Genomic DNA, 23,518 nt, shown 5'->3' with positions numbered 1-23,518 from the left:
CAATACCAATACTAATGCCTTTCAAAACTCTCAATGACAAAATAAATCTGATGCAAGCTCGTTGGTCTGTCAACAAAAGACAAAAACGGGTAATTTGGATATTTTTAACACGGTTCAACTACGTATTATGCGTTTTTTTCCGTTCCTTAGAACAGTTTATGACAGTCATAATATCCGTGAGTGTGTTCTGGAGAAAGTCGCATTCATCCTGCAGTACCGGATGCGGCCACAAGACGTCACTGTTTATTCACATTCCGTGTTGGAATCTGTCAAACCTCCACAAAGTACAAAATAACACACTTTTAACCCCGTTTACGACTTAAAAAGAATCAATTCCAGCCATAAAGTATAAAATGTCACAATTTGTATTGATTTAAATGTTAAATAACCAATTCCAAGTGAGGGGATGAGATGAAGGGGGGGGGGGCATGGATGGAAGGAGGAGGGGTTTAATCCTGGCTGGATTATGGTATAAACTGGTCGCGAGGAGCAAGAGAAAGGAAGTCCCAATATTCCTCCGACCCATCCTTCACTCCATCCCAGACTATTTTCATCTCGTCGCTCACGGATTAAAAATAATGTTTGTGGTGTTAAAATGGGATCTCATCAAGAATATTACTGATTTTTTTTTCATTGATGTGGATGTTTTTGGGTGGGCGATGAGCTACCAAGAAAATGTGGGACATTTAGTGGCCGTCCGTTGTTTTTGGCTCTCTGGATTTGAGTAGAAGTGATGCTTTATAAAAAAAAGATAGAGAAGGTTTCTTCAAAGAAGACAAAATGGCAATTTTTCATATTTCTTCACTCGCCAACAACTTTTGAGTAGTTAGCTTCTTAAAATTTGTGACCTCAGAAATGGAGGCAGATGCCGGGCAGCGGCAGAGAAATGGGCCACGGAAAACGATTCTGACGATGCTCCCGTGGATTATCCTGTGCTGCTCGCAGTGGTTGGCGGTCGACTGCCAGATGAAGATCTCACCCGAGATGTGAGTACAGTATACTCGCGGTACCATCACCTCACTCAAACCGGTCTACTTAACTCATTCACTGCCAGACGATGTGCAAAAATTTGTCCACTCCAAGTGCCAGGGTTTTTGTCATTGTCACTTGAATTCCAGGACCCACAGAATATTGAGTTTTAGGACTACATAAACATTCAATACAGCATTAGAAACCTTATTCGCTCTTCTTTCATCATGAAAAATGAGTTAATTCCTAAATGATATGTGTCTGCTGTTATATGAGCTTGAAATGAGGGCAACTGTACAAAATACAATGCAATACATACATATTGGTTTATATAGCGCTTTGACAACAGCTAAAGATGGAACAAAGCGGTAACATGTACAAAAAGGAAATGCTGCCCCCTTGTAGAGTAGAACAAACATTGCCAGATGACTGGCCAGCGCTTTATCGGCACCCAAGCATGAAAGAAAACAAAACCCAAACAAATTCGGGATTGGTGCTCTATGTCATATTTTCAATTACCGAATAATTTCGTGAATGGCAGTGAATGAGTTCAAAATGGTGGAAATATTTTCTGGCCTTTATTTACCTTCATAAGAAATTCATAATATTTTAAGTAAAATTACACAACAACATTACTACATTTGCAATATTGATCTTATTTTTTTTTCACTCCCTGGTGCTTTCTACTATCTTTGTGACTGCTTTATTACCTGATGATAGTTGTCCATGTTAAACGCTTTCAGCTGTTGTTAAAGCACTATAAAAATCAATATGTATTGTATTGTATTCCATAAAATGATCATTTTAACGTTACTCACCTTGCACTCTCGTCATTGGTTATTTTTACCCATTCTCAAATTTTTGCAGATTTTTTTTTTGCCGCATGAATGATTCTCGTTTTTGGAATAAACGCATCATCGTGAAATGACGCCAGCGGGTGCGAGCGGTGACCAACTTTAGCTTTGCGGCGCGTGGTGGCCGACTCCCTATTGGTCCAACCATCTGTCGCATCCTGTCTGGTCCTCATAGGGAAAATTTGTTTGCCAAGATTACCCCCGCCCCCCCAAAAAATGACTGAGCAGTATATAACCTGACTACTGACCGTCGTCACCTTCAACGGTAATCTCTTTTAATCTGTCATGTGAAGCGTGACCTCGGACACGAAAAGGTCACAACCTTTCATGCGACGCCTTATACGCTTCTCCTGCAACGTTCCGATCCCAAAAAAAGCAAAAATGCCTTTTCATTTACGTCTGAATTTATTTATTTGTTTATTTATCATTTATCTACTTATTTATTAATGTGTATTTATTTATGTATTTATTTATTCAGTTAGTTATTTATCTACTTTATTTATTTATTCATTTATGTGTTTGTTTATTTGTGTTTGTATTTATTTATTTGTGTGTATATGTGTGTTTATTTATTTTACTTATTTAGCTATCTCTCTACTTATTTACCGTATTTATGTATTCATGCATTTCTTTGTTTGTATGTATTTATTTATGTGTTTGTTGATTGCTATTTATTTTAATTATTTATACATTTATTTATTTATGTATGTGGTTATGCATTTGGTTATTCGTTTTATTTTAGCTAGCTCGCTAGCTAGCTTTCTATCTATTTGAGTGACTTCCAGGTTGAGTGAACGCTGGCGCGTGCGTCTGCCGCTGCTTACCCACAGAAAAACTGTGACTGTAAAGTGACCTTGAGAGTTTTGAAAGGTGCTTATAAATGAAATGTATTATTATAATTATTATTATTAAAAAATGAAAATCCATAACATTTTTTTTTTTTTACTATTTTCTGCTTCTCATCTTCGCTTTTGTTCGTAGTGTGCAGAAATGGGCCGAATCATTCGGCAAAGAGATCGCGTCCCTTTCCGCCAAATATTCCGGAGCTGAATTACTCCAAAAAGTAAGACATGTACATATACATTTGAACAATTGGTCACTCAACTCACCTATCGTGGTTTATTTAAAGAAATATAAAGACGTGGAAGGGACGTTAAAGATGGAGGAGGTCGACGGCGAGGAGCTGGTCAAATCGTTTGCGGAGGAGATGGAGAAGATGCTGGGGAGGAAAATGAAATCCGTGAAGGTATTGAAAAAGTCGCTTTTTTTTAACTCATTCACTGCCAGGGTTTTTGTCATTGTCACTCAAATTCCAGGACCCGCAAAATATTGAGTTTGAGGACTACTGTACATAAACATTCAATGCAGCGTTGGAATCCTTAGACTGTCTTCTTTCATCAGAAAAATGGTTAATTCCTAAGTTATATGAGTCGGGAGTTATCTGATCTTGAAATGGGGGCGGTTGTACAAAATACAATACATACATCATGATTTATATCATGCTTTAGTAACAGCTAAAGCTGTAACAAAGAGCTAACATGGACAAAAGTCAAATACTGCCCCCTCATGGAAGGGAAAAACATTGCCAGAGGTCTGACCAGTGTTCTATCGACACCCCCGCAAGAAAAACCAAAACCCAAACAACTTGAGGAATGGCCTTGTATGTCATATTTTCAATTCCCGAATACATTCGGGAATGACAGTTAATGTTAAATGTCACTTTTTCGTGCATTGTAATTTTGTTTGTGTGGGGGGGGGGGGGGTGTTAGCGGTTAGCGGAAGCAGCCGAAGAGGCTGATCTCTATCACGAGTACAACGATACATTGGAGGTAAATGGACCATGACGTTCATCTCGATACAGACCCCCTCCCAGCCCTCCCGGAATGACCTCAGGTGTGTCGTGTCTTAGTTCGAATACTACAACTCCATGCTGATCAACATGGTGGATGAAGATGGCAACCCGTTACCCCTGGGGGGCGACTTCCCTTTGGAGAGAAATGAACATTTTAGCAAACTGCCGGTCAACACGCAGCAGAGTAACATCCAAGTACCCACCAACGTCTATAACAGAGGTGAGCACCCCCAAACCACACCCCCTTATGTTCAGTCACTCAAACTCATAGTCCCCGCCCCCTTTTGAAAAATTCTAGATACAGATATCCTCAACGGCGCATACATGTCAGAAGCTCTCAACGAAGTCTTCATGGACAACTTCCAGAAGGACCCCACCCTCACCTGGCAATATTTCGGGAGCTCCTCAGGCTTCTTCAGACTGTACCCTGGTACCCCCGTAAAAGTTTTTTGTCCCGCCTCATCAATTTGTCTGACCCCGTTGCGAGTTTTCTAACAGTTTTGCTCTTTTTCCCCAATCCCCAGGGATCCGATGGACCCCGGACGAGAACGGCGTGGTCACATTCGATTGCAGGAACAGGAACTGGTGAGCCTTGAGTTCAAATGTTTTAATCATGGCGGAAAAATCTAAACAAAGTAACACCAACAAATCACGTCCAGTAGCCCCCACGCTTCAAAAAGTAATTGACCCGCAGTCCATGATCCGTAAGCGAAAATCAAATCAGTTCCAGGAACGCCGTCTGGTCCCTCCAGGAAGTAGGAAGTCAAACAAACAGATTAAAAGAGGTCTGGAACGTTGCCTGTGGCGGGAGCAAGGGAGGGAGGAATCTCATTCACGTCCACCAATTTGGAATTAAACTGGATAAGAATAACGAGATGAACGCTGAGGGACATGATGGAATGAACGTTTTCATCTGCCCGTTTGCGTTACTGTTCCGGTATTTTGATAACAGTAATCCCCCGTTTATTGCTCTTATTGCAGACCGGGACCACCCGCGATAGATAGATAGAACGGTCGTAAGTCAAAATGGTTGTTAGTTGCAATCCATTCAAAATGTTGAATAGAGACTCGGAGGCTAAATGACTCGCAAACACTCCCTCTTCTGGTGCCATCACACAGTCGATTGCTGTGCGAGCGTGAGATGCTGGCTGGCTGGCCAAAATTGTCATACGCATTGCCGGCCTGCTAGCCCGTTTCAGTGCCAGGCGTAGAATTAACATTTTAAAAATAGGGTCTGGAGGTCATGGTGGTAAGTATGGGTGGTCGTAAATCGGATGTTACCTGTATATATTGACATGTGTATGAGTATTTATAAGGTCTAATTTAGTGGTACAAAGTATAGGACACGCATACAGAAGCACAGTAAATGTTTGTAGTACAGTACAAAACTTTAACGCAATAATGTAAACAGTCCACTCTCAACATACAGTATAATAGTAAACAAAGTCAAGACGATTCATGTACAGTAAGCAAAGTGATGACAATTTTGTTGACATTAATCACCCCTCCCCCATTTTCAGGTATATCCAAGCGGCCACGTCCCCGAAAGACGTCGTCATTGTGGTGGACGTTAGCGGCAGCATGAAGGGTCTCCGGCTCACCATCGCTAAGCATACCATCAACACAATCTTGGACACGCTGGGGGAGAATGACTTTGTCAACATCATCGCTGTAAAAATAGCATCTGTAATAGTATTTAAATTCACTCATTCACTGCCATTTTGGGTTTTTTTTCATGCTTGGGTGCTGAAAAAGCAATGGTCAGACCTCTGTCAATGTTTTTTTTCCCTTCCACGAGGGGGCAGCATTTGCCTTTCGTCCATGTTAGCGCTTTGTTCCAGCTTCAGCTGTTGAGGCGCAATACAAACCAATATGTATGTATTGCATTGTATTTTGGACATCTGCCCCCATTTCAAGCTCACATAACTCCATACCCATATAATTTAGGAATTAACTCTTATTTTTCAGAATATAGCCTAAGGTTTCTAACGTTGTACAGAATGTTTATGTAGTCCTAAAACCCAATATTGTGTGGGTCCTGGAATTGGAGCGACAATGACAAAAACCCTGGCGCTGGAGTGGACACATTTTTACACGTTTGGCAGTGAATGAGTTAAATAAAGTTCCGACAATTTTAACCGCCATCTTTTATTTTGTTTCTTCTTTAGTACAGTGACTATGTTCGATACTTGGAACCGTGTTTCAAGGGAATTGTGGTCCAAGCCGATCTGGATAACAGAGAGGTAAGAAGGAAAACTATGAACTTCCTGTTTTTTTTTCCAACTTCCTGTTTGGCATGATCCTTTTTTTTTTTTTTTTTTTGATACTCTGACATGCCACAGCTCATCGCATTGTTGTTTCACTCATCTGTTCTCTTGTTGTTATTATTCCACAAAGCTTATGTGTGTGTGGTCCCCACAGGGCAAATCCCTCACACGCATCGTCCCCACTATGTCGTAAAAACGTATATATGTGTGTGTGTGAGTTTGTGTGTATCCGCGTGTATTACATATTGGATGCATGCCCTACTTTCAAGCGCCAAGTATAAACAACATCAAGGGATCAGGTGAGGTCGAGGGGCTGCTGACAATTTTCAGCGAGCGCATCACATGACCGGTCATGCTAACATCCGATTGGCCGAATGCCACAACAACAAAAAAATGGCACCTGGGCTTCCAGATGTTGCTCGACATATTAGATGATAGCTTGCACATATTTTAGGGAGTAGATATATGAATGGATATATGCTTTGGAATTTTCAGTCACCTCCCCCCACCCCATAAAAATAAATAGTTTGTAAATCTGCTGTATTTTGTGTATTTTGGGTTGTACAGTGTATTTAATCCTGATTATCTGTAGTAGTGTTGTAGTGGCCATGTTGTAATTAGTCAGTGTGCCAGGGAGCCGTGCTAATCCGCTGCCGTGCCCTTTTTTTCCCCCCGTCACACACAAACACGCTTTTCCACCGCCATTTTTTTTCATAACCCACAATGCCACCCTGACCTTTGGTGTCCGCCGCGCAGCATTTCAAGCTCCTGATCGACCAGATGCACGTCAAAGGGGAAGGCAAAGTAAAAAAGGCGATGAAAGAGTCGTTCAAGATACTCAACGAGGCCGCGGCGCGAGGTCAAGGCAGTTTGTGCAACCAGGCCATTATGCTGATTACGGATGGCGCCATGGAGGACTTCCAGGATGTTTTTGAAGAGTTCAACTGGCCAGATCGACGGGTATGACGCACGCACAGGCGCAGGGTAGGATTTGAGCAAATTGCTGTTGACAACCTGTAACTCAACGTCACCCAACAGGTTCGAGTCTTCACGTATCTCATCGGACGTGAAATGACATTTGCTGAAAATGTCAAATGGATCGCCTGCAATAATAAGGGTGAGGGAGATGAACCACTGCCCTGTAAGGTGGATTCGATTAAGGCCACAATATAATATCAAGAGTCATGATTTGTTGTTTGACAATAAGCACTCCCTGTTGTTGAATCTTACTATTTAATATGATATTCTGCTATTACAACAACTTTATTAGACGAAATTTATTATTACTGTATTACATTGGGGGTGAGAAATCAGTAGTATTTTGCCGCCCTCTTGTGTATAACATGGTAATATTCCGTTTCTGTCGCCATTGGATGCTGTCAGTGCTTCCAAAATAAAAAATAAAAAATAATAAAAATCAAGATATTATCAACATACCTGAAGGTATAGAATTAACACCACCGTGTTTCATTTCAAAAAGCAAAGAGTAGCTCAGCCTTCGGGGGATTATTTTTGTTCTGATATCTGATTAGTGTATTGAGTACACAGAACATGCTGGCAAAACCAAACCACAGCACTCGCTATTTAAAAAACATATTCCGCTTGAATGTGAATATTGCAGGTTATTACACACATGTTTCCACACTGGCCGACGTCCAAGAAAACGTCATGGAATACCTGCACGTTCTCAGCCGACCCATGGTCATCAACCATGACCATGACATCATTTGGACGGAAGCCTACATGGACAGCGTGGTACGTCATAATTTTTAATTCAGCAGCAGCACTTTCGACACTTACAACTCAGGGGAATTTTCTAAATATTTTATTAGAAACCGTTTAACATAATATTCTGCAAATGTTTTCACCCCAGTTACCTACCACGAAAGAGGTAATCGAACTGCTTTAATATTTAAATGTGATATTTACATGAGCATAGCGCAGTCTTTTTGGGTAGGAGCACCTATTTGCATAGCGCGGTCTTTTTTTGGGTAGTAGCATCCCATTTGTTAGCTAGTCCACCTCAACCTAACTTGTTTTTAGTTTGCTCTTACCCGACAACGTTTTAATACCCCCCTCCCGCCCCAAAATATCACATTACTCTGCAGTCAGCCAATCCTCCATGAACCGTCTCCAGCTGGTCCAAAATGCCGATGCTTGCCTCTTGACTGGTACTGGTAAGAGGGAGCACATAACTCCTTCTCTGGCATCCCTATCATTGGCTCTTTTCTTCTTTTCCAGATCTTATTACAGTGATACCTCAGTTTACGAACTTAATTGGTTCCCAGAAAGTGTGTGTAAGGCGAAAAGTGTGACTTCCAAACATTAATTTCCTATAGGAAACCATAAAAAAGGAGAATAATCTTTTTCCAGGTCCCCATAAAACATATTTTTCTACTAAATAAGCTTTAAAACTACTCAAAATATTATTATTAGATGTGCTAAACGGAGTCTCTGAGGGGATCGATCCTTTTCCGTTTCTGGTCCCACTCTCTGGAATGACCTGCCACTAAACAAAACTGTCTCAAAAGTAACTTGTACTCTTTGAAATCCAGACTTGATCTTGGTTTCACTCCCTGGTGCTTTCTACTATCTTTGTGACTGCTTTATTTTCGTGTATATGATAGCTGTCCATGTTAAATGCTTTGTTCCAGCTTCATCTGTTGTTAAAGCGCTAGATGAATCATTTGTTTTGTGTAGCGATTGTTTAGTGTGTAGTGATTTTTTTCTCTCAACGTTTTTGTTTTTGTATCATTTCTTGTTAGGTTCTGCTTCTTAATTTAGCTCGTTCTTGTTGTATTTTGTCACTTTCGTAGTTGTTCAACAGCCAAGCTCAGAGTTTGCTATTAATGACGTCAGTCGCCATGCCTGTTTTTAGCAAGAAAAAAGAGACGGTAAGAATCGTTCTTTCCACTTTTAAATCCTTTTAAAAAGCTTTATTAAACGCTACAGTGTGTGATTTATTTTGTAGCTGACAACAATTATGTCTTTTTAGCTGTCTCATGGAATATTGCTAGGCGTTGTCGGAACAGATGTGGCGCTACAAGAACTGATGAGATTGGCCCCAAGATACAAGGTAAAATCTCCCTCATTTACACACTGTTCTGATTTTATTTTAAAAGTGACACTAAATTGATTGAATTCTTCAGTTGGGTGTCCACGGTTATGCCTACCTCATCACAAACAATGGCTACATTTTGTCTCATCCGGACCTCCGTCCTCTGGTAAGTAAAATAACCAAATAAATAAACCACCCAAAGGTTAATTGAATTGTATAGTATTCACGTGAACAATTCTTTTTTTCAAATGGCAGTACAAGGAAGGAAAGAAGCTGAAGCCCAAACCCAACTACAACAGCGTCGATTTGTCCGAGGTGGAATGGGAAGACACAGAGGAGAAGGTGAACTGGGTCAAACATGACAAACTATTCACCTCATTGTCATTTTACATCATAAGTATTTTATTTCAGCTCAGGACGGCCATGGTCAAAGGAGAAACCGGTACATTGTCGTTAGATTCGAGGACCTCCGTGGATAAGGGAGTGAGTCAAATTTAATTTCATGAACCAATCTCGCCATTAGGCAGAGCTGTTTACCGCTTAATTGACTGCCTATTCACCGTAGTCCTCAACCACTATTTTTTTGTCCTTTCTCTCAATAGAAACGAGTTATGTTCCTAAAGAATGATTACTTCTTCACCAGCATCAACGAGACACCTTTCAGGTTTATCTTTGCGCAATTGTTTAAATATTTCAGCATTTGTTTGATTTGTCTTTTGGTCCATTAGTCTTGGTATAGTACTGACAAGAGGACATGGGCAGTATATATTCATCGGAAATGTCTCTGTTGAAGAAGGTAGGCTTGTTTCTCTGCACTTCCTCTCTGCTAAGACACAAGTTGATCCTCATTGTTGCATCCTTCTCCAGGTCTTCATGATTTACTAGCTCCTGATTTGACCATAGCTAGTGAATGGTGAGTCAGATTTTAAACATTATTATTATTTTATTAAATTGCTGCTGCTCATTTGAACACCATCCACCACCTTGCAGGACCTACTGTGAGACCGACATCGACCCAGCACATCGTAAACTAAGCCAGCTAGAAGCCGTAGTTCGGTACCTGACGGGCAAAGAACCGGATCTTGAGTGTTAGTCTGGATTTGCTCGCTCGCTTTCCCCACGCACTGTGGGAACCGAGTCAAATTGTGTCTTTATTCCTCTGCAGGTGACATGCAGCTCATACAGCAAACCCTGTTTGATGCCGTGGTGACAGCTCCTATGGAAGCTTACTGGACTGCCCTCATGCTCAACCCATCTGGGTGAATAATCACCTACTAGCGTAGTCTTCAATGTTTATTGGCTTAAAAGTGAGACGAGTGCCGATTTCCCTCTCTTTTCTCACAGTATGGATGACGGCATTGAAACGGCTTTCCTGGGTACGCGTTCCGGCCTAATGAGATTCCAGCGCTACACTGGCATTGAAAAGCGGGTTGGAATGTGAGGAATAATACAACATGTGCAAGATTATCCCCGTGCGGACACTCACCATGTCTCTTACAGGTCGTTCCTGACATCCACCGACAAGGAGAACATGTTCACGCTGGACCACTTCCCGTTGTGGTTCCGCAGGGCGGCCGAGTACCCTGCTGGGAAGTTCCTCTACTATATACCCCGACAGGAAACCAGAGGTAGATTTACCTCATTCACGTTCTAAACACGCTTGTAGACGTTCTAAAATGCACTTTTGAGCACATCCGACTAACCCTTAACCTCATTGATGCAGCCGTTTGTTTTTGCTAACTAAAAAGTGTCCTGTGTCACATGCCAGTTTGTTGTGTTCAGACGTGTTTAGGGACTATGAGGCGGACTATAGCGCCACCTTGAGCGCAGAGGAGGCGGAGCATCAAGCGGGGGGAGTACAGGGGGAGGAGGAGGGTAGAGGAAAACTATTACTTGGCATGCTGCCGCTTGGGTGTCCTCAACCTCAACCCTCACCAGCATCCTTTTTCTGTTTCTTCATGCAAAATGTTCGGGTTTTTTTTGTCCATTGAGCGCAATACCGTATGTGGCATGGCCAGAAAAATAAACTCCTCTCCTCTATTAGGCATTCTGATATGGTGACATATATAAAGCTACCTGTAGTGCATTTGCGCATGTGTTGTTTTCAATGCATCAATCATGCACTCACAAACCACAATATTAGGTACAGTACACCCAATACACACAAGAGCTTTGTAGGTACCGTTTTATTTATTTATTAATGTAAAATTTTCTATGTCAGATTTCATGATTGACAATTGTGCCCACTCCTCTTCCAGCCGGGAGGATCGCGATCGCAACCACTGCCGTCACGGTGACTGTGGGCAAGAAGACAACCATCGCTGGAGGTAGGGCGTCATCACCTTTTTTAAATGATGAGCTTCCTCAGCGACTGGTGACGGTTTGATTTATGAGAGGCTCACTGAATGAATTATTCATCAAATGAACGCGGCATCGAGTTCAGTTCCTTTTAAAATCAAGTCATCAGTCAAGCAACAAAATTACTTTTTAAAGCATGACATCAGTAAACCCCCCCCCCCAAAAAAAAAAAAAATTCAAGGAACTGTGGCAATACCAATTTTGACCACAGGAGAGCGATGTTTATTAAATGTTGCAATACCAATTCTGACCACCCGTGGGTGGTGTTCATCTAGATACAAACATCCAGTTTTCGAGTCGTGAGTACAATTTAGAAATTGTATGTTGTTGCATCCATGAATCTCCCTAATCATCTATCCCCATATTTACTTCCTCCTATTCATCTATCTTAACTATCTGACACCGTGCCACTCAGAAAAAACGCTCTAGAAAAATGAGAATGAAGGTTAGGGGTTGTAAATGAAAGAGAGTTAGGCACAATGACAAAGATAGGAAGCAGACGGGGGGGAAAAGGCGTCCCAGGGTGGAAGGAAAAGCAAGGTGAAAAACACTCCGATGTCAGGAAGATAAATGGTGACCAGATAAGCGCAAGAGGAGATGAGAAGGACAGAGTTGATGAGAAGTGGACGGAAAAAAAATGTTGGAAGGGATTGAGGCGTGAAGAACAAGATAAGGATTAGTCCGCACTCAGAGGAGTCGCCACCGATTTATCCTCCGCTTTGACCCTGTGTCTGCTTATTCCATCTTGTTTGATTAGATTCTTTGACCCTCTGCCGGAAACCGTGTGCGTCTGCGCACGCGTGTGCTCCAACGAACCGTAAATAGACACATTGCCGCTCTCGTCACGCCTTGTAATAGAGTGTGATATGTTTTTATTTCCACCAATGCATACGTACCAAGATATGCTTCTTTATCGTCACTGCCTCACACACACAATCATCGTCATAACGCACAACACACCACTAAATGCCGGTCGGTCTTGAGCCCCCCTCGGCCCCTAGTTGTGACATTGAAAGTATCAAACTATATTTGAATTATTCTGTACACACCCGAGTTACAAGAACAGGATTTAGCTAGCTAAAACCGTTAGCTACCAACATCACGAGACTTGAACCGACGCGATTAAATGAACATGACTAATAAGCAAACATTACAGTGATAGTCCAAACAAAACACAACATCATACGAACATTGTGAATTTGTTATATTTCGGGGAGAGTCGCCAAATGGGTTTTGAGACATTGGTCTGACTAAGACCACACTCAAAGTCTCCCTGAAGATTCCACCGGCTAAGTCTTGGATGAAACCTTGTTCTCCGGCGCTGAGTTGAGCACCCAGCAGCATCGGTAGGTGGTGAGTAGGCGAGATGAAGGGATAGAAAAATAAATGGAGGGAGGAAGGCTTTGAAAGAAGTAAAAGGAGACTAATTGGTGACGTTTGGAGAGTCCAAGGTGGTGATGGTTGCCTTTCCTTTTCAACGCCATTCTCCTCTTTTGAGCCCTTTGCCAAACAAACCCCCTTTATTGTCCACGGCTCTTCTACGCCACAGAGGAAATCTGTTTCTCCTCCCGATCGTCCGCATCCACCTCGCTGTCTCCCATGAGTGGCTGCCTCTTCTTCAGCTCCCTCTGGTACTTGGCCATCAGCGAGGCGTAGACGCAACCGTACGCGGCCGCCGCCACCATCATGATGCAGACGATCCCGCACACCACGCCGGCAATCACCACCGTCCCGATGGCCCGTCGCACGCTCACGGGGCGGTAGCGTGTGCGCACGCATTCTGCCGGGGCCTCCCCGCCCACTCCCGTGGGCGACGATGGGTCGTCGCTGCCAGAAATTGATGGCGCCCCGCTAGGGTTGAGCGCCCCCTTGCTGCAAGGACCACCTCGGGATCCGTCGCCTACGCCGTTCTCATCTTCGAGCTGGAGGCAGTAGTTGAACATTTCCACAGGAACGCTGCGGATGTCTCGTCCCCGCAGCTCTTTGGGTAGCGTGCACTCCACCGCATCCACCTTTCCGCCTGGAAGAAAGAAGAGGAGGGGGTCGTTCAGGAAATACCTTGTGCCTGCAAGGCCAGTTAATTGAGTCTAAGAGGACAAGACAGCAAGCAAGGATGAAAGGGGGGTGGTTGAAAAACTCCGGAATGAGTCACGCCGTTTCTCTGGGCTCTCAAAACAAACTTGGGGATAGATTTGAGTGAAGTCACCTCCTGTATGATGCACATGCCTTTCCTTGGCAGCGTATCGGAAGCGAAAACTCTGCATGACTAATTTTCCTCGACAAGATGACAATCTTAGGTGATGGGTAAACACAATTTCATTTCATCCAGAAGGGCCACTGACTTGAGGAGGCGGTCGTCAGCTCTGTGACCAAACATTCTCCAAGAGGAGTTTTCTGTCTGCAAACATCCCAGCGGGGGGTGCGTCTGATTCTTCTACAACAGATTGCTGAGTTACTGGCTAGCGGTTTGCGCTTAATCCCGACATGCCTGTTTGTCAAACGCTGTGAGATAGCCCGGACAAGAGCGGCGAGGATAATGGAGCAGAGAGGTGCTTCATTAGCGGTGCAGCCGAGCCCCGAGGCACTGAGGTGAATGCAGATTTTCACACATGAGGAGAGAGCAGCTGTCTTGTGCCTAAAAACAGTCATCGGATGCCCACCTCGGTACAGTAGCCACTCCATCCAGTGTTTGAACTCTCGTAGGTTGCAATCACATTCCCATGGGTTGTGTCCCAGTTCGAGATGTTGGAGTCGGGTCAGGGGCTCAAATGCCGCCCTCTCCAAGCCGCGAAGCCGGTTACCGGCCAGGGACAGCCACCTACAGGCGGACATTTTGGAACCAGTGAACAGGGAGTGACAACTGTGCCTTCGTGTGGGTGTTTTGTGTTTACCTGAGACCCTGTACCTCATCCAAGATGCCCAAAGGAATCGACGCCAAGCCATTGAGTGATAGATCGAGACTCTGCAGACCAGCCAAACCCTGGAAGAACGACAGGACAAGCAGATTTACTCTGACAGTCCCGTCTCTTATCAGCTTATGGAATCTCCAAAACCTGAACCAAGGCTGACCTGGAAGAGATCTCTGTCCATTCCCGTCAAAGAATTGTTGCGCAGGCTCAGTTTGGTCAGATTGCTCATGTCGCGGAATAATCCGGCCGGCAAATTGTCCAGATAGTTGTTTGAGAGGTCTATCTCCTGTAATATGCAATGTGATGCGACAACATCAGATGCGCCCCGAGTTTACCTCACCTTAATATTTCAGGATCAGCTACGCACATTTTTAATAAGGAAGAAAATTGGATTTTTAAGGTGGCACCACCTGTCCGGCTGCCGGAGCGCATACCCCTGTTACAGTCCCTTTCTGTCCGACTATTTCATTTATGTACACCAGCATCATGTGGAGGACCCGCCTGGTGTGGACCACCAAATCACATCATGGATTACCTCAGAAACCGGCCGCAGTATGTGAGGACAAACAACTGAGTTGGACAGGCTTCTCTCCAACACTGCAGCGCCGCAGGGGACTGTCCTGGCTCAATTCCTGTTCACCTTCTACACAACGGACTTCATCTACAATACTCCAACCTATCACCTTCAGAAGTTCTCTGATGACTCTGCGTTTGTCTGCGTCATTACAGAGGGAGATGATCGGGAGTACAGGGTACTGACCCAGGACTTCGTGGACTGGTACCAGCAGAATCAACTCCAGATCAACCCCAGGAAAACCAAGGTGTTTGTTGTGGATTTCTGCAGGAAATAGTCCTCACTTGCACCGATGAACATCCAGGGTGTCGGCATAGAGAGGGTGACCTCCTACAAGCACCTGGGTGTTCTTCTCAGCAATAAACTTGACTTCTCTACAAGCACTGATGCCCTGAACAAAGGACAAAGTCGCCTCTTTTCAGGAAACTAAGGTATTTTGAGGTTTATGGGTCACTCCTTAAGACCTATGACTCTGTGGTCGCTTCAGCCATCCAATATGGAGTTGTCTGCTGGTCAGGCAACATCACCACCCGGTACATGAAAAGACTGAAGCACCTGGTCAAGAGGGCTGGTTCTGTCCTGGTCTGCTTCCTGGACACTCTGAATGAGGTGGGGAACAGATGGACACTAGATAACTAAAAGCTATGATGGATAGCCCCACCCGCACCCACCAGCCCACCCTGACAGCGCTGGGTCGTTCCTTCAGCCAGAGACTGTCACACCCGTGCTTCCAGAAGAAGAGATACCATCGCTCGTTACTACCAACCGTTGTCAAGCTTCTCAATAAATAAACATGAGAAAAATAATTGACTCATACATTGTCAATAGCACCTTATGTAGTGTGTGCTTTTATGTGTTTTTATGGTCTATATTTTGTACTTTGCACTATGTACAGTTCTTTTTCTGAAACATTTTTGTGCAGTTGTACAATTCAGTCAGTCTGACACTTTTTTTGTACATGCAATGCTTAGTTTTTTTTTTTTTTCGACTCCCACCCTTTTCAATTTTGCTGCTGTAAATTGCCCATTTCCCCATTGTGGAACTATTAAAAGCTTTCTGACTGACAAGCAACAACAACAGCGCCCACCTCCAGAAATGAATGGTTAGCAAAGGCCGACACGTCCAGGGAGGTCAGTTTGTTGTTGGCCAGAAGGAGGGAACGACTCCCCGTCGGCAGGAGGTGCAGAGCGGCCAGTGAAGAAAGGCCGCGGCCCGCGCAGTCCACCAGCAGGCCGTCGGATGAACAGAGACAAGGAGAGGGGCAAGGATAAGCCGGCTGGAGCAGCGCCACCAGCAGACAGAGGAAAACTGCAGGGCGAGGTGGAGAATTGAAAACGAATTAAAAATTTTACCCATAACTCTCTGTCTCGGATTGACAAATTCATTTCCCCCACTGGAACGCTTTGGAAAATTTGTAATTACCCGATGCTTTTTACATCTGTCACCTTCGTCTGCTTTCTTTGCCTTTTCACTCCCTCTCAGCATTTCCTTTTTAATGCACACCGGACAGGCGCTGACGATTGTCAAAAACGATCAATAAAAGCTTGGAGATGACCAATCTTCCTCGCGGGAGCTTTTTGGGGTAACGGACGGAAACTGAACATTAACTGTAACCACATGAAGGGAATCCTACAAAAATGGACTTGGCTTTGTCTTTTCACTTCCTCTCATCATTTCCCTTTCAACGCACACCGGAGAGGCACCTGCAGATTGTTAAAAATGGTCGATCTAGGGAAAGATTTCTTCAGCCGTCATCTTTACTTCTTTGAAGGTGTCGGACAATTCGCTCCTCATCCGAAGATCTCGGCCAGTGAACTAAAGTTGTGCTGGTAACCATGGCACTACATCTGTAATGGACAGATGTGGCCTTGCCAGACCTATGCTGTGATAGGTCCCTGTGCAAGACCCCTGCTCGGATATGTCCCTCGCAGGTTGGGGGAGCATTTGACCACTCCCTGAAGTCTATCTGATTACGTCTATTGTTCTATCCCTGGCTCTGGTTTCACCTCATTAGCATGGCTAAGCCGATGTGGTATCGCCCTCAGAGCTTTTGGGGTAACGGACGCACCCTGAACATGAACTGCAACCACATGAAGGAAATCCTCCCAAAAATTGACTCTGCTTCCTAAATTGAACGACGGAGGAATTTTCAAGGTTTTGCGAAAATCCTTCAGTGGGAATCTTAGAAGGACGCCTGGCGTGCAAGTGGCTTTGATTTTGCTCTAGCAGGTTAAGAACCGTCGCGGGAGATTTAAGCTGACAGTTGAGCTCGGAGCTATAGGACCAACGCTTATGCAACGGAGAGGCGGATTTCTCTGTTTGGGATGGTAACCTTTTCCTCACTATGTAGCGTCAAATCACACGCAAATCATCTCTCCGCCAAGGGTATTTATTTAGTTAGTTTTTGTCTTCCATCATCCATCCATCCGAGGATTCGTTCATCCCTCCCTCATCTCTTCATGTGGCTCCCTCCCACTCTCCCATCCCTAACTTTCAACATTTATGAGAGGTTTGAGCTTCTCTCGTGGAGGAGGTAGAGCAGTTGGCGCTTATTTTAGCTGCTACAATTCCTCCGCTTTTGCTTCGAGAGGCCTTTTCCTTCTGCTTCCTAATTGGCTTGTCAACACTGGAATGTTTGTCTGCATCGCCTGGACAACGCAGCTGTCTGATATGTAATATCCCACAGGGGCCCTCTGGGTGACATCGGACCCGGGCGATGTCACCGGGTGCACGTTACCCAGAGGCGGAGCTGTTTTCCAATGGCGAGTGACACACACTCGCCACGATCTGATTACGGGCTCCATCAGCTGTCCGCGCTTTGACCTGAAGTCTTCGCGAGGTTGTCCATCGTCATCAATGATGGGCAATTTGTCCAGCGTAGTTTTTTGATTGGACTCCCGCAACCATTTGCGTCCATTAGCGCACTTTCAAATAATGATTGGATTATCTAATCCAGACATATGCATTGGCGTCGGAGAAAATGTTTTCGCAGCGCACTGTTTTCTCAAGATATTTTCACGATGTAATTTGTCAAACGCCAACACAAGTCTGTCAGAAGCATAATTTATTCATCATAAGGAGACCAGCCAGCCAGTATGTTTGTCTGACTACTCTATTTCTTAACCCCCCCCCCCCCCACTCCTTCATATAAAACACGAAGCGCGTGCATATAAAATATGATTAAGGCCCGCAGCTGCTCCACCGTATTATTTCAACTCTGACTCTGACTGAAGCGAGAAAGGTGCCGTGAGACAAGTTTGCAGCTCGTGTCAAAAACTCCGCCGTTTAACCCCCGTCGTCCCTCGCCAGACCTCCGGAATAATTGCTTATATACACACACACACACACACACACACACACACACACACACACACACACACACACACACACACACACACACACACACACACACACACACACACACACACACACACGTGCGTAGATAAGCCTGAACAAGGTGTAGAGGTTTAGGATGCATTTGATGAGAGGAGACTGGATTAGCATTGCTCTGAAATCCTGCGCAAATCCCGCTTTTTATTAATTATTCCTCCTCTTCGTGACTTCCGAAGAGGTGTCACGTTGCACGATATGCTACTCGACGCTTTAGTATAGATTTATCGTCTTGTTTAGCACTCAGTGATTTATTCCTTTGAGTACGCCATGTCGTAAAATTGGACTTTTCTGACAACCGACTCGGTAAAAATGTCGCTTCAAATGTTTGTTTTGGGGACGGGTACTAAAATGAGAAACAACCTTTCAGCCATTTTCTCCCTGCTGTTTGCCATCTACAAACTCGTATACACTGTGGAGTAATGACATTTTATGAAAGGGGTGTGCTCACGGCTACTGTACTTTCAATGGCCTACTCATTTGTGTGTGTGTGTGCGCGGCGAGCATGCTAACATGAACAGCTGCCAAAACAGTCTGTTCCGCTTGTATCGATTTAAAGATAATAGATGGGATCAATCAGAGCGTTGAGTTTCTTCCACTCACCGGGTCCGAACTGGGTCAGTTCGACGCCCCCTGGGGAGTGGCTGTGGGGCGGCATGACTCGCGATATCCTCGGCGGTGGCGGGGGGGAGGTGGGGGGTGGTTCAAGCTGCCATCCCTACAGCATCCACAAGGGCGGTGACTCTTGAAAGCGTAAACACACAAAGAAAGACAACAAATTAAGAGCCTCAAACCCGAACTGACAACCATTCATTCGCCGACACCCACGTCACTCACCTTCGTACGCGCCAAATCTAATTTGATCGTTATCAAAATAACTTCTTGCAACTTGAGTGGCGCACGGCAAACGCGTTGGGGCCTGCAATTTGAGCGCCATTCTGAAGGCGTGATGCGACGAGGCACTCCATTTTCGCAAGATTGTCATCCGAAGCCAATTAGCCGCGTGTGAAATAACGGCACTCATCAGATTAGGTTGTAGTGCAATAATTAGTCAACCCCCCACCACCACCAACTTCTCTCGCTCAATGACACTTACTGAGGTTTGCGTGAAGATGCGTGTCGAGTGATTACGGGAATTTGCATTTTAAGTAGCCTAGCCCAATGATCAGATGTGCGCCAATTTATCCGGAAAGGCGGAGCCAGAAGTAGTTTAACGGTCGTGCGTCAGATGCAAATTTTCCCTTCAGGTCTGAGTGTGATTTTGAAAAAAAAGTCACGTAAGTCGGGCTCCTTTCCTTTCCCTCCTCTGGGAAATCTGACTTTTGAATAACAAGTGCGCGCACACACACACGGTATTTAAAAATTCACAAGTGAGGAAACAAACGAGCTTGCTCACGTTTTTTGCTTTCCTTTTTTCCCTTCTTGACATGTTTCCGTTCATGCAAAACACTGTAAAAAATGACTTAATTAAGAGAGAAAAAATCGTTAGCATTTAGCATCCCAACGAAGGCCCACATTAAGCTAGTGACACGGTGGCTATTCTCAGCCTTTATTTTTTTGGGTGGGCGGGATTTGACCTGCAACCCGTGTCGCTCGCCCACACGCCAATACCTGCCAGTCAAAGCGTTCTGCACTGAATCAAATGACGCCTTATCCCCGCCCCCTTCCAACCTTGTTTTATGTCTTCTCCTCTTTCCTTGCTCCTTCTCTGCACATGCTATCCGTGCCGCTTCCTGTCCACACTTGGAATTTATAGCTTTAGGTTGGACGCCGGCATTATGTCAGAGTTGTTTGGCTTGAACCAACATGAGTCCTCGAGTGCATCCTCGCACCATTTGCCCGCATTGATTATTTTTCCAAAGTTGTCCAGCTGTAAAGGTAGCCACTCTCACGGCGCCATCTTGAAGTCAAAAGAACATCAAAAAATGACAACACAAAGACCCAGTTACAGTATTCAATCTTAAGCACTTTTTGCACCTTCTTTGTCATATGAAGCAGTTCGAGATGAAAGAGGAGAGAATCTAAGCGTCCTTTTCACCAGTGGATCAGGGACATCATGTTCAAATGTGCACATCTACCACAAGCTAAATATTGAAAGCAAACAGGAAGCTGTAGTAGCCATTGACAAAAAGATATTTGTCTCACATCTCCTGTCCCACGTCAATCCGCTTCAATTCCAAGCCGCGACATGTTTATATTACAAAATATACCCCGATGAAATACCCAACTTTATTTTCCCCCCTCTCCCTTTGCAAAACTGCAGCTTGCTCCAACAACAACAAGGAGAGCCGTGCAGCCAAGCGTCACAAAATAAATTTTTAATCCCCCCCCCACCCTATTTTTCCCCCCTAACCCGAAAACGACACACAAAAACCATATTTGGATGCACAGACGTGACAATAAGCTTGACACGTGCAGACTTGCTCGTGTTGACAAGTGCCACAAGCTAAAATATGCACACGTGTCCAAACACACATGTAAGGTACACATCCGTGCATAGCGTCGGGATCACGTCGGTGACAAAAAGTTGAAGGTCAAACAATACCCACGTCCGATGGTTAGAGGTCAAAAGTCAGAAATTACATATAGCAAAACTCTGATGCATTTAAATAACTTTTTGGATTCGTTTTGTTTTCGTCCTCCCTCCGTGTTAATATTCTCAATTTCACACGTATTTCTCATTTTTAACGTGACAGTCAAGGCGTAACTAGATTGCAATTGGACATTTGGACACGGTAGCCGTTGGGTTTGTGTCGTGAGGATTGAATCGCACTCCATTTATTGCTATCGAGGTATCTCGAAGCAGCGCAATCAAAAAATCAATAAAAAAGTCGAACTTTGGCAGGTTTAGATTTTTTTTTGTCCGCCTTATATTTAAAAAATGCTTTGAGTCCCACATAAACATTTTGACAGCGTTAGTCGTAGTTGATCACGATGAGATTATTTTGATGCGACGATCATAAACTTTATTGTAATTTTCTATCAACAACAACAACATTAACAGTACATTTTTTCAATATTTTTTAATAAATACGCAAAGACTCACCTAAATATTTCAGCGTGCGGGGGGCTTCACTGCTCTTTCCTCTCACACCTCCAAATCACCCCCATATTCTTTTAAATGTATTTTTCATTCAATCCAAATTGGAAGAAGCGAACGTCGACACGCATCCATACGTTAAAAATCCCGTGTGACGACAAGCACAGGAATAATCCTTCTTTACGTATCGAGACGATCCTCCTTCCCCCCCTGCCGCTTGTCTCGGATGAAACTGGGGGGTGGGGGGGGGGTAAATAGTGGCGGAAAAGAGAGGATGGAGATGTGTAATCCTCGTCTTCACATCCAGTCCATGTTTGAATGACACGTCCGGCGACGTCCTCCGTGCTGCCTCGTGAGCATCTGAGGTGTGTGAGTGAGGGCGAGCAACACAGAGAGAAGAGAGATAGTATGTGTGTGTGTGTCTGTGTGTGTGTGTGTGTGTGTGTTAGTGCGTCTCACAGACTGAACGCGAAAGGTGCTGGCGTCACGCTCGCCCTTGGTTTGTGATTCTTGCACTCAGTGTGTGTGTGTGTGTGTGTGTGTGTGTGCATCCATGCTTCACTTGAGAGCTGTATTTCCTCCCCCCGCCTCCCTTTTTTTCGTCTCCGTATGCCTGTGCAGTCATGCGTGTGTGTGTGTGTGTGTGTGTGTGTGTGTGTGTGTGTGTGTGTGTGTGTGTGTGTGTGTGTGTGTGTGTGTGTGTGTGTGTGTGTGTGTGTGTGTGTGTGTGTGTGTGTGTGTGCGTGTGTGTGTGTGTTGTCAAATATAGCTAGCGTACACGCCGCCTCTGTCTGCCCCCTCTGCTCGCTCACTGTGACATAAAAGAGGATGAGGGAGTCGGAATGCTTGGACGTGGAGGGAATAAGGTAGAGACATAAGGAGGCGGCGTTGATAGGGGGCGAGATGGGGGTGGGCGGGGGGGGGGTCTCATCAGCTGATTCAAGCAAAGATGAGAATCTCCCTCTCGGCCACATGGGCTTTTCTCTTCCCTCTGTTATTTATTTATTTTTTATCCCATTATTTCCCTTCTATTGCCTGTAGCAGCTGTCGTCATACTGGCTTTTATGTGGGTGTGTGGTTGCCACGCACATCCGAGCCATCTTTTGTTTTGGTATTTTCCCTTTTTTTTTGCGTGAGAATAATATGCTTATTTTGATATATGGAAATATATGAGGGGGGGGGGTAAGTATTCAGGACCACGACCCAAGGCGGCCATGTTATTTGTTGTGGTTTTCAAATCGTTGGATTTACTATCACTCCTGGTTCATAATTGTTATGACCATGTCACACACAGAAACTACCCAATATTACTGTATTTTCTGGTGTATAAGATGGACTATAAGGTGCACCTCATATATGGAAACAGCGTATTTTTGATATATATTTTCCAGTATATAATGCACCAGAGTATAAGGCGCACCCGCAATGAATGATGTATGTTCAATCTGTCTCCGTATATAAGACTGTACTTGAATGAATGAAAAAAGTTTTCCAAATCTAATGTATACAGATATCATATTTTCGTGGCTCAATATGACTTTACATATAAGGTGCACCTGAGTATAAGGTGCGGGGTCATCTTTTGAAGAAAATGGAGGCTTTTTGGTGCCCCTTCTACACCAGAAAGTACGGTCCTTTCATTATATCAACCAAATCACCCATTTTGGACTAGAAATGTGCTAAATATTATCCTTTTTAGTAGTAGTAGTAGTAGTAGTAGTAGTAGTTTATTTATTTTGTGTGTGCATTTCACCGTTCATTGTGTGTCTTTCTGTATCTCTGTGTGTGTCAATAGATTTTTAACTCATTCACTGCCATTCACAAATTTATTCTGGGATTAAAAATATGACGTAGAGCGCCATTGCCGAATTTGTTTGGGTTTTGTTTTTTCATGCTTGGGTGCTGATAAAGCGCGGGCCATGGCCTCTAGCAATGTTTTTCCCTTCCATAATAGGGCGGTATTTGACCAGGAAAAAAAATGGTACGTTCATCATTTCAGTCAAATCATCCATTTTGTACCAAAAATATGTTAAATATGAGCATTTTTAGTAGTAGTAGTAGTAGTAGTAGTAGTAGTAGTAGTAGTAGTAGTGGTATTTCATTGTGTGTGTGCATCTTACCCTCCATTGTGTGTGTTTTTGTGTGTCTTTGTGTATAAATTAGTCAGAGAACGCAGCGTGACTTTGAGCTGTCCGTAAGTGGCTGGCAGCTCCAATGCTAGCGCTATTAAAGCGCCGCCGTAAACTC

At 44.2% G+C, this 23,518-nt stretch overlaps 2 protein-coding genes across 6 annotated transcripts in view; one reads left to right on the top strand and one right to left on the bottom strand.

The window, feature by feature from the left end:
• Positions 1 to 23,518, top strand: part of cacna2d4a (calcium voltage-gated channel auxiliary subunit alpha2delta 4a) — a 30,846-nt gene that overhangs the window by 1,556 nt on the left and 5,772 nt on the right. Inside the window, exons 1-27 of one of the 4 annotated variants that reach the window (XM_088988785.1) lie at positions 500 to 986; positions 2,609 to 2,693; positions 2,805 to 2,886; positions 2,953 to 3,069; positions 3,593 to 3,652; positions 3,733 to 3,895; positions 3,974 to 4,105; positions 4,200 to 4,260; positions 5,196 to 5,346; positions 5,844 to 5,918; positions 6,699 to 6,902; positions 6,981 to 7,059; positions 7,564 to 7,697; positions 7,816 to 7,833; positions 8,759 to 8,836; positions 8,938 to 9,018; positions 9,092 to 9,166; positions 9,256 to 9,342; positions 9,412 to 9,483; positions 9,603 to 9,664; positions 9,729 to 9,796; positions 9,868 to 9,913; positions 9,991 to 10,088; positions 10,166 to 10,259; positions 10,345 to 10,437; positions 10,501 to 10,628; positions 11,259 to 11,327. In XM_088988785.1, coding sequence (XP_088844911.1) covers positions 2,983 to 3,069; positions 3,593 to 3,652; positions 3,733 to 3,895; positions 3,974 to 4,105; positions 4,200 to 4,260; positions 5,196 to 5,346; positions 5,844 to 5,918; positions 6,699 to 6,902; positions 6,981 to 7,059; positions 7,564 to 7,697; positions 7,816 to 7,833; positions 8,759 to 8,836; positions 8,938 to 9,018; positions 9,092 to 9,166; positions 9,256 to 9,342; positions 9,412 to 9,483; positions 9,603 to 9,664; positions 9,729 to 9,796; positions 9,868 to 9,913; positions 9,991 to 10,088; positions 10,166 to 10,259; positions 10,345 to 10,437; positions 10,501 to 10,628; positions 11,259 to 11,327 — 2,215 coding nt within the window. In that variant the 5' untranslated portion in view covers positions 500 to 986; positions 2,609 to 2,693; positions 2,805 to 2,886; positions 2,953 to 2,982. Of the gene's footprint in view, positions 1 to 499; positions 987 to 2,608; positions 2,694 to 2,804; positions 2,887 to 2,952; positions 3,070 to 3,592; positions 3,653 to 3,684; positions 3,896 to 3,973; positions 4,106 to 4,199; positions 4,261 to 5,195; positions 5,347 to 5,843; positions 5,919 to 6,698; positions 6,903 to 6,980; positions 7,060 to 7,563; positions 7,698 to 7,815; positions 7,834 to 8,758; positions 8,837 to 8,937; positions 9,019 to 9,091; positions 9,167 to 9,255; positions 9,343 to 9,411; positions 9,484 to 9,602; positions 9,665 to 9,728; positions 9,797 to 9,867; positions 9,914 to 9,990; positions 10,089 to 10,165; positions 10,260 to 10,344; positions 10,438 to 10,500; positions 10,629 to 11,258; positions 11,328 to 23,518 lie in introns of those variants that run through there. The other 3 variants (XM_088988783.1, XM_088988787.1, XM_088988784.1) reach the window with 3 other exon arrangements.
• Positions 11,369 to 21,860, bottom strand: lrtm2a (leucine rich repeat transmembrane protein 2a). Of its 2 annotated transcripts, XM_088988788.1 has the most exons (8): positions 21,278 to 21,860; positions 18,835 to 18,975; positions 15,929 to 16,149; positions 15,397 to 15,441; positions 14,428 to 14,553; positions 14,250 to 14,338; positions 14,019 to 14,176; positions 11,369 to 13,378 (listed from the first exon to the last, which is right to left on the bottom strand). In XM_088988788.1, the coding sequence occupies exons 2-8, from the start codon at positions 18,887 to 18,889 to the stop codon at positions 12,897 to 12,899; spliced, it is 1,176 nt and encodes a 391-aa protein (XP_088844914.1). In that variant the 5' UTR covers positions 18,890 to 18,975; positions 21,278 to 21,860; the 3' UTR covers positions 11,369 to 12,896. The 2 variants fall into 2 exon arrangements, with proteins under 2 accessions (XP_088844914.1, XP_088844915.1); XM_088988789.1 differs by lacking the exon at positions 15,397 to 15,441 and having other exon boundaries at positions 11,370 to 13,378; positions 21,278 to 21,855.

Source organism: Hippocampus bargibanti, linkage group LG22 (genome assembly GCF_051943395.1).
Source record: "Hippocampus bargibanti isolate YZ-2025 linkage group LG22, ASM5194339v1, whole genome shotgun sequence".
In the NCBI taxonomy this organism is placed as follows: domain Eukaryota; kingdom Metazoa; phylum Chordata; class Actinopteri; order Syngnathiformes; family Syngnathidae; genus Hippocampus; species Hippocampus bargibanti.
Note: the sequence above shows the minus strand (reverse complement) of the source record. Positions and strands in the feature narration are given on the sequence as shown.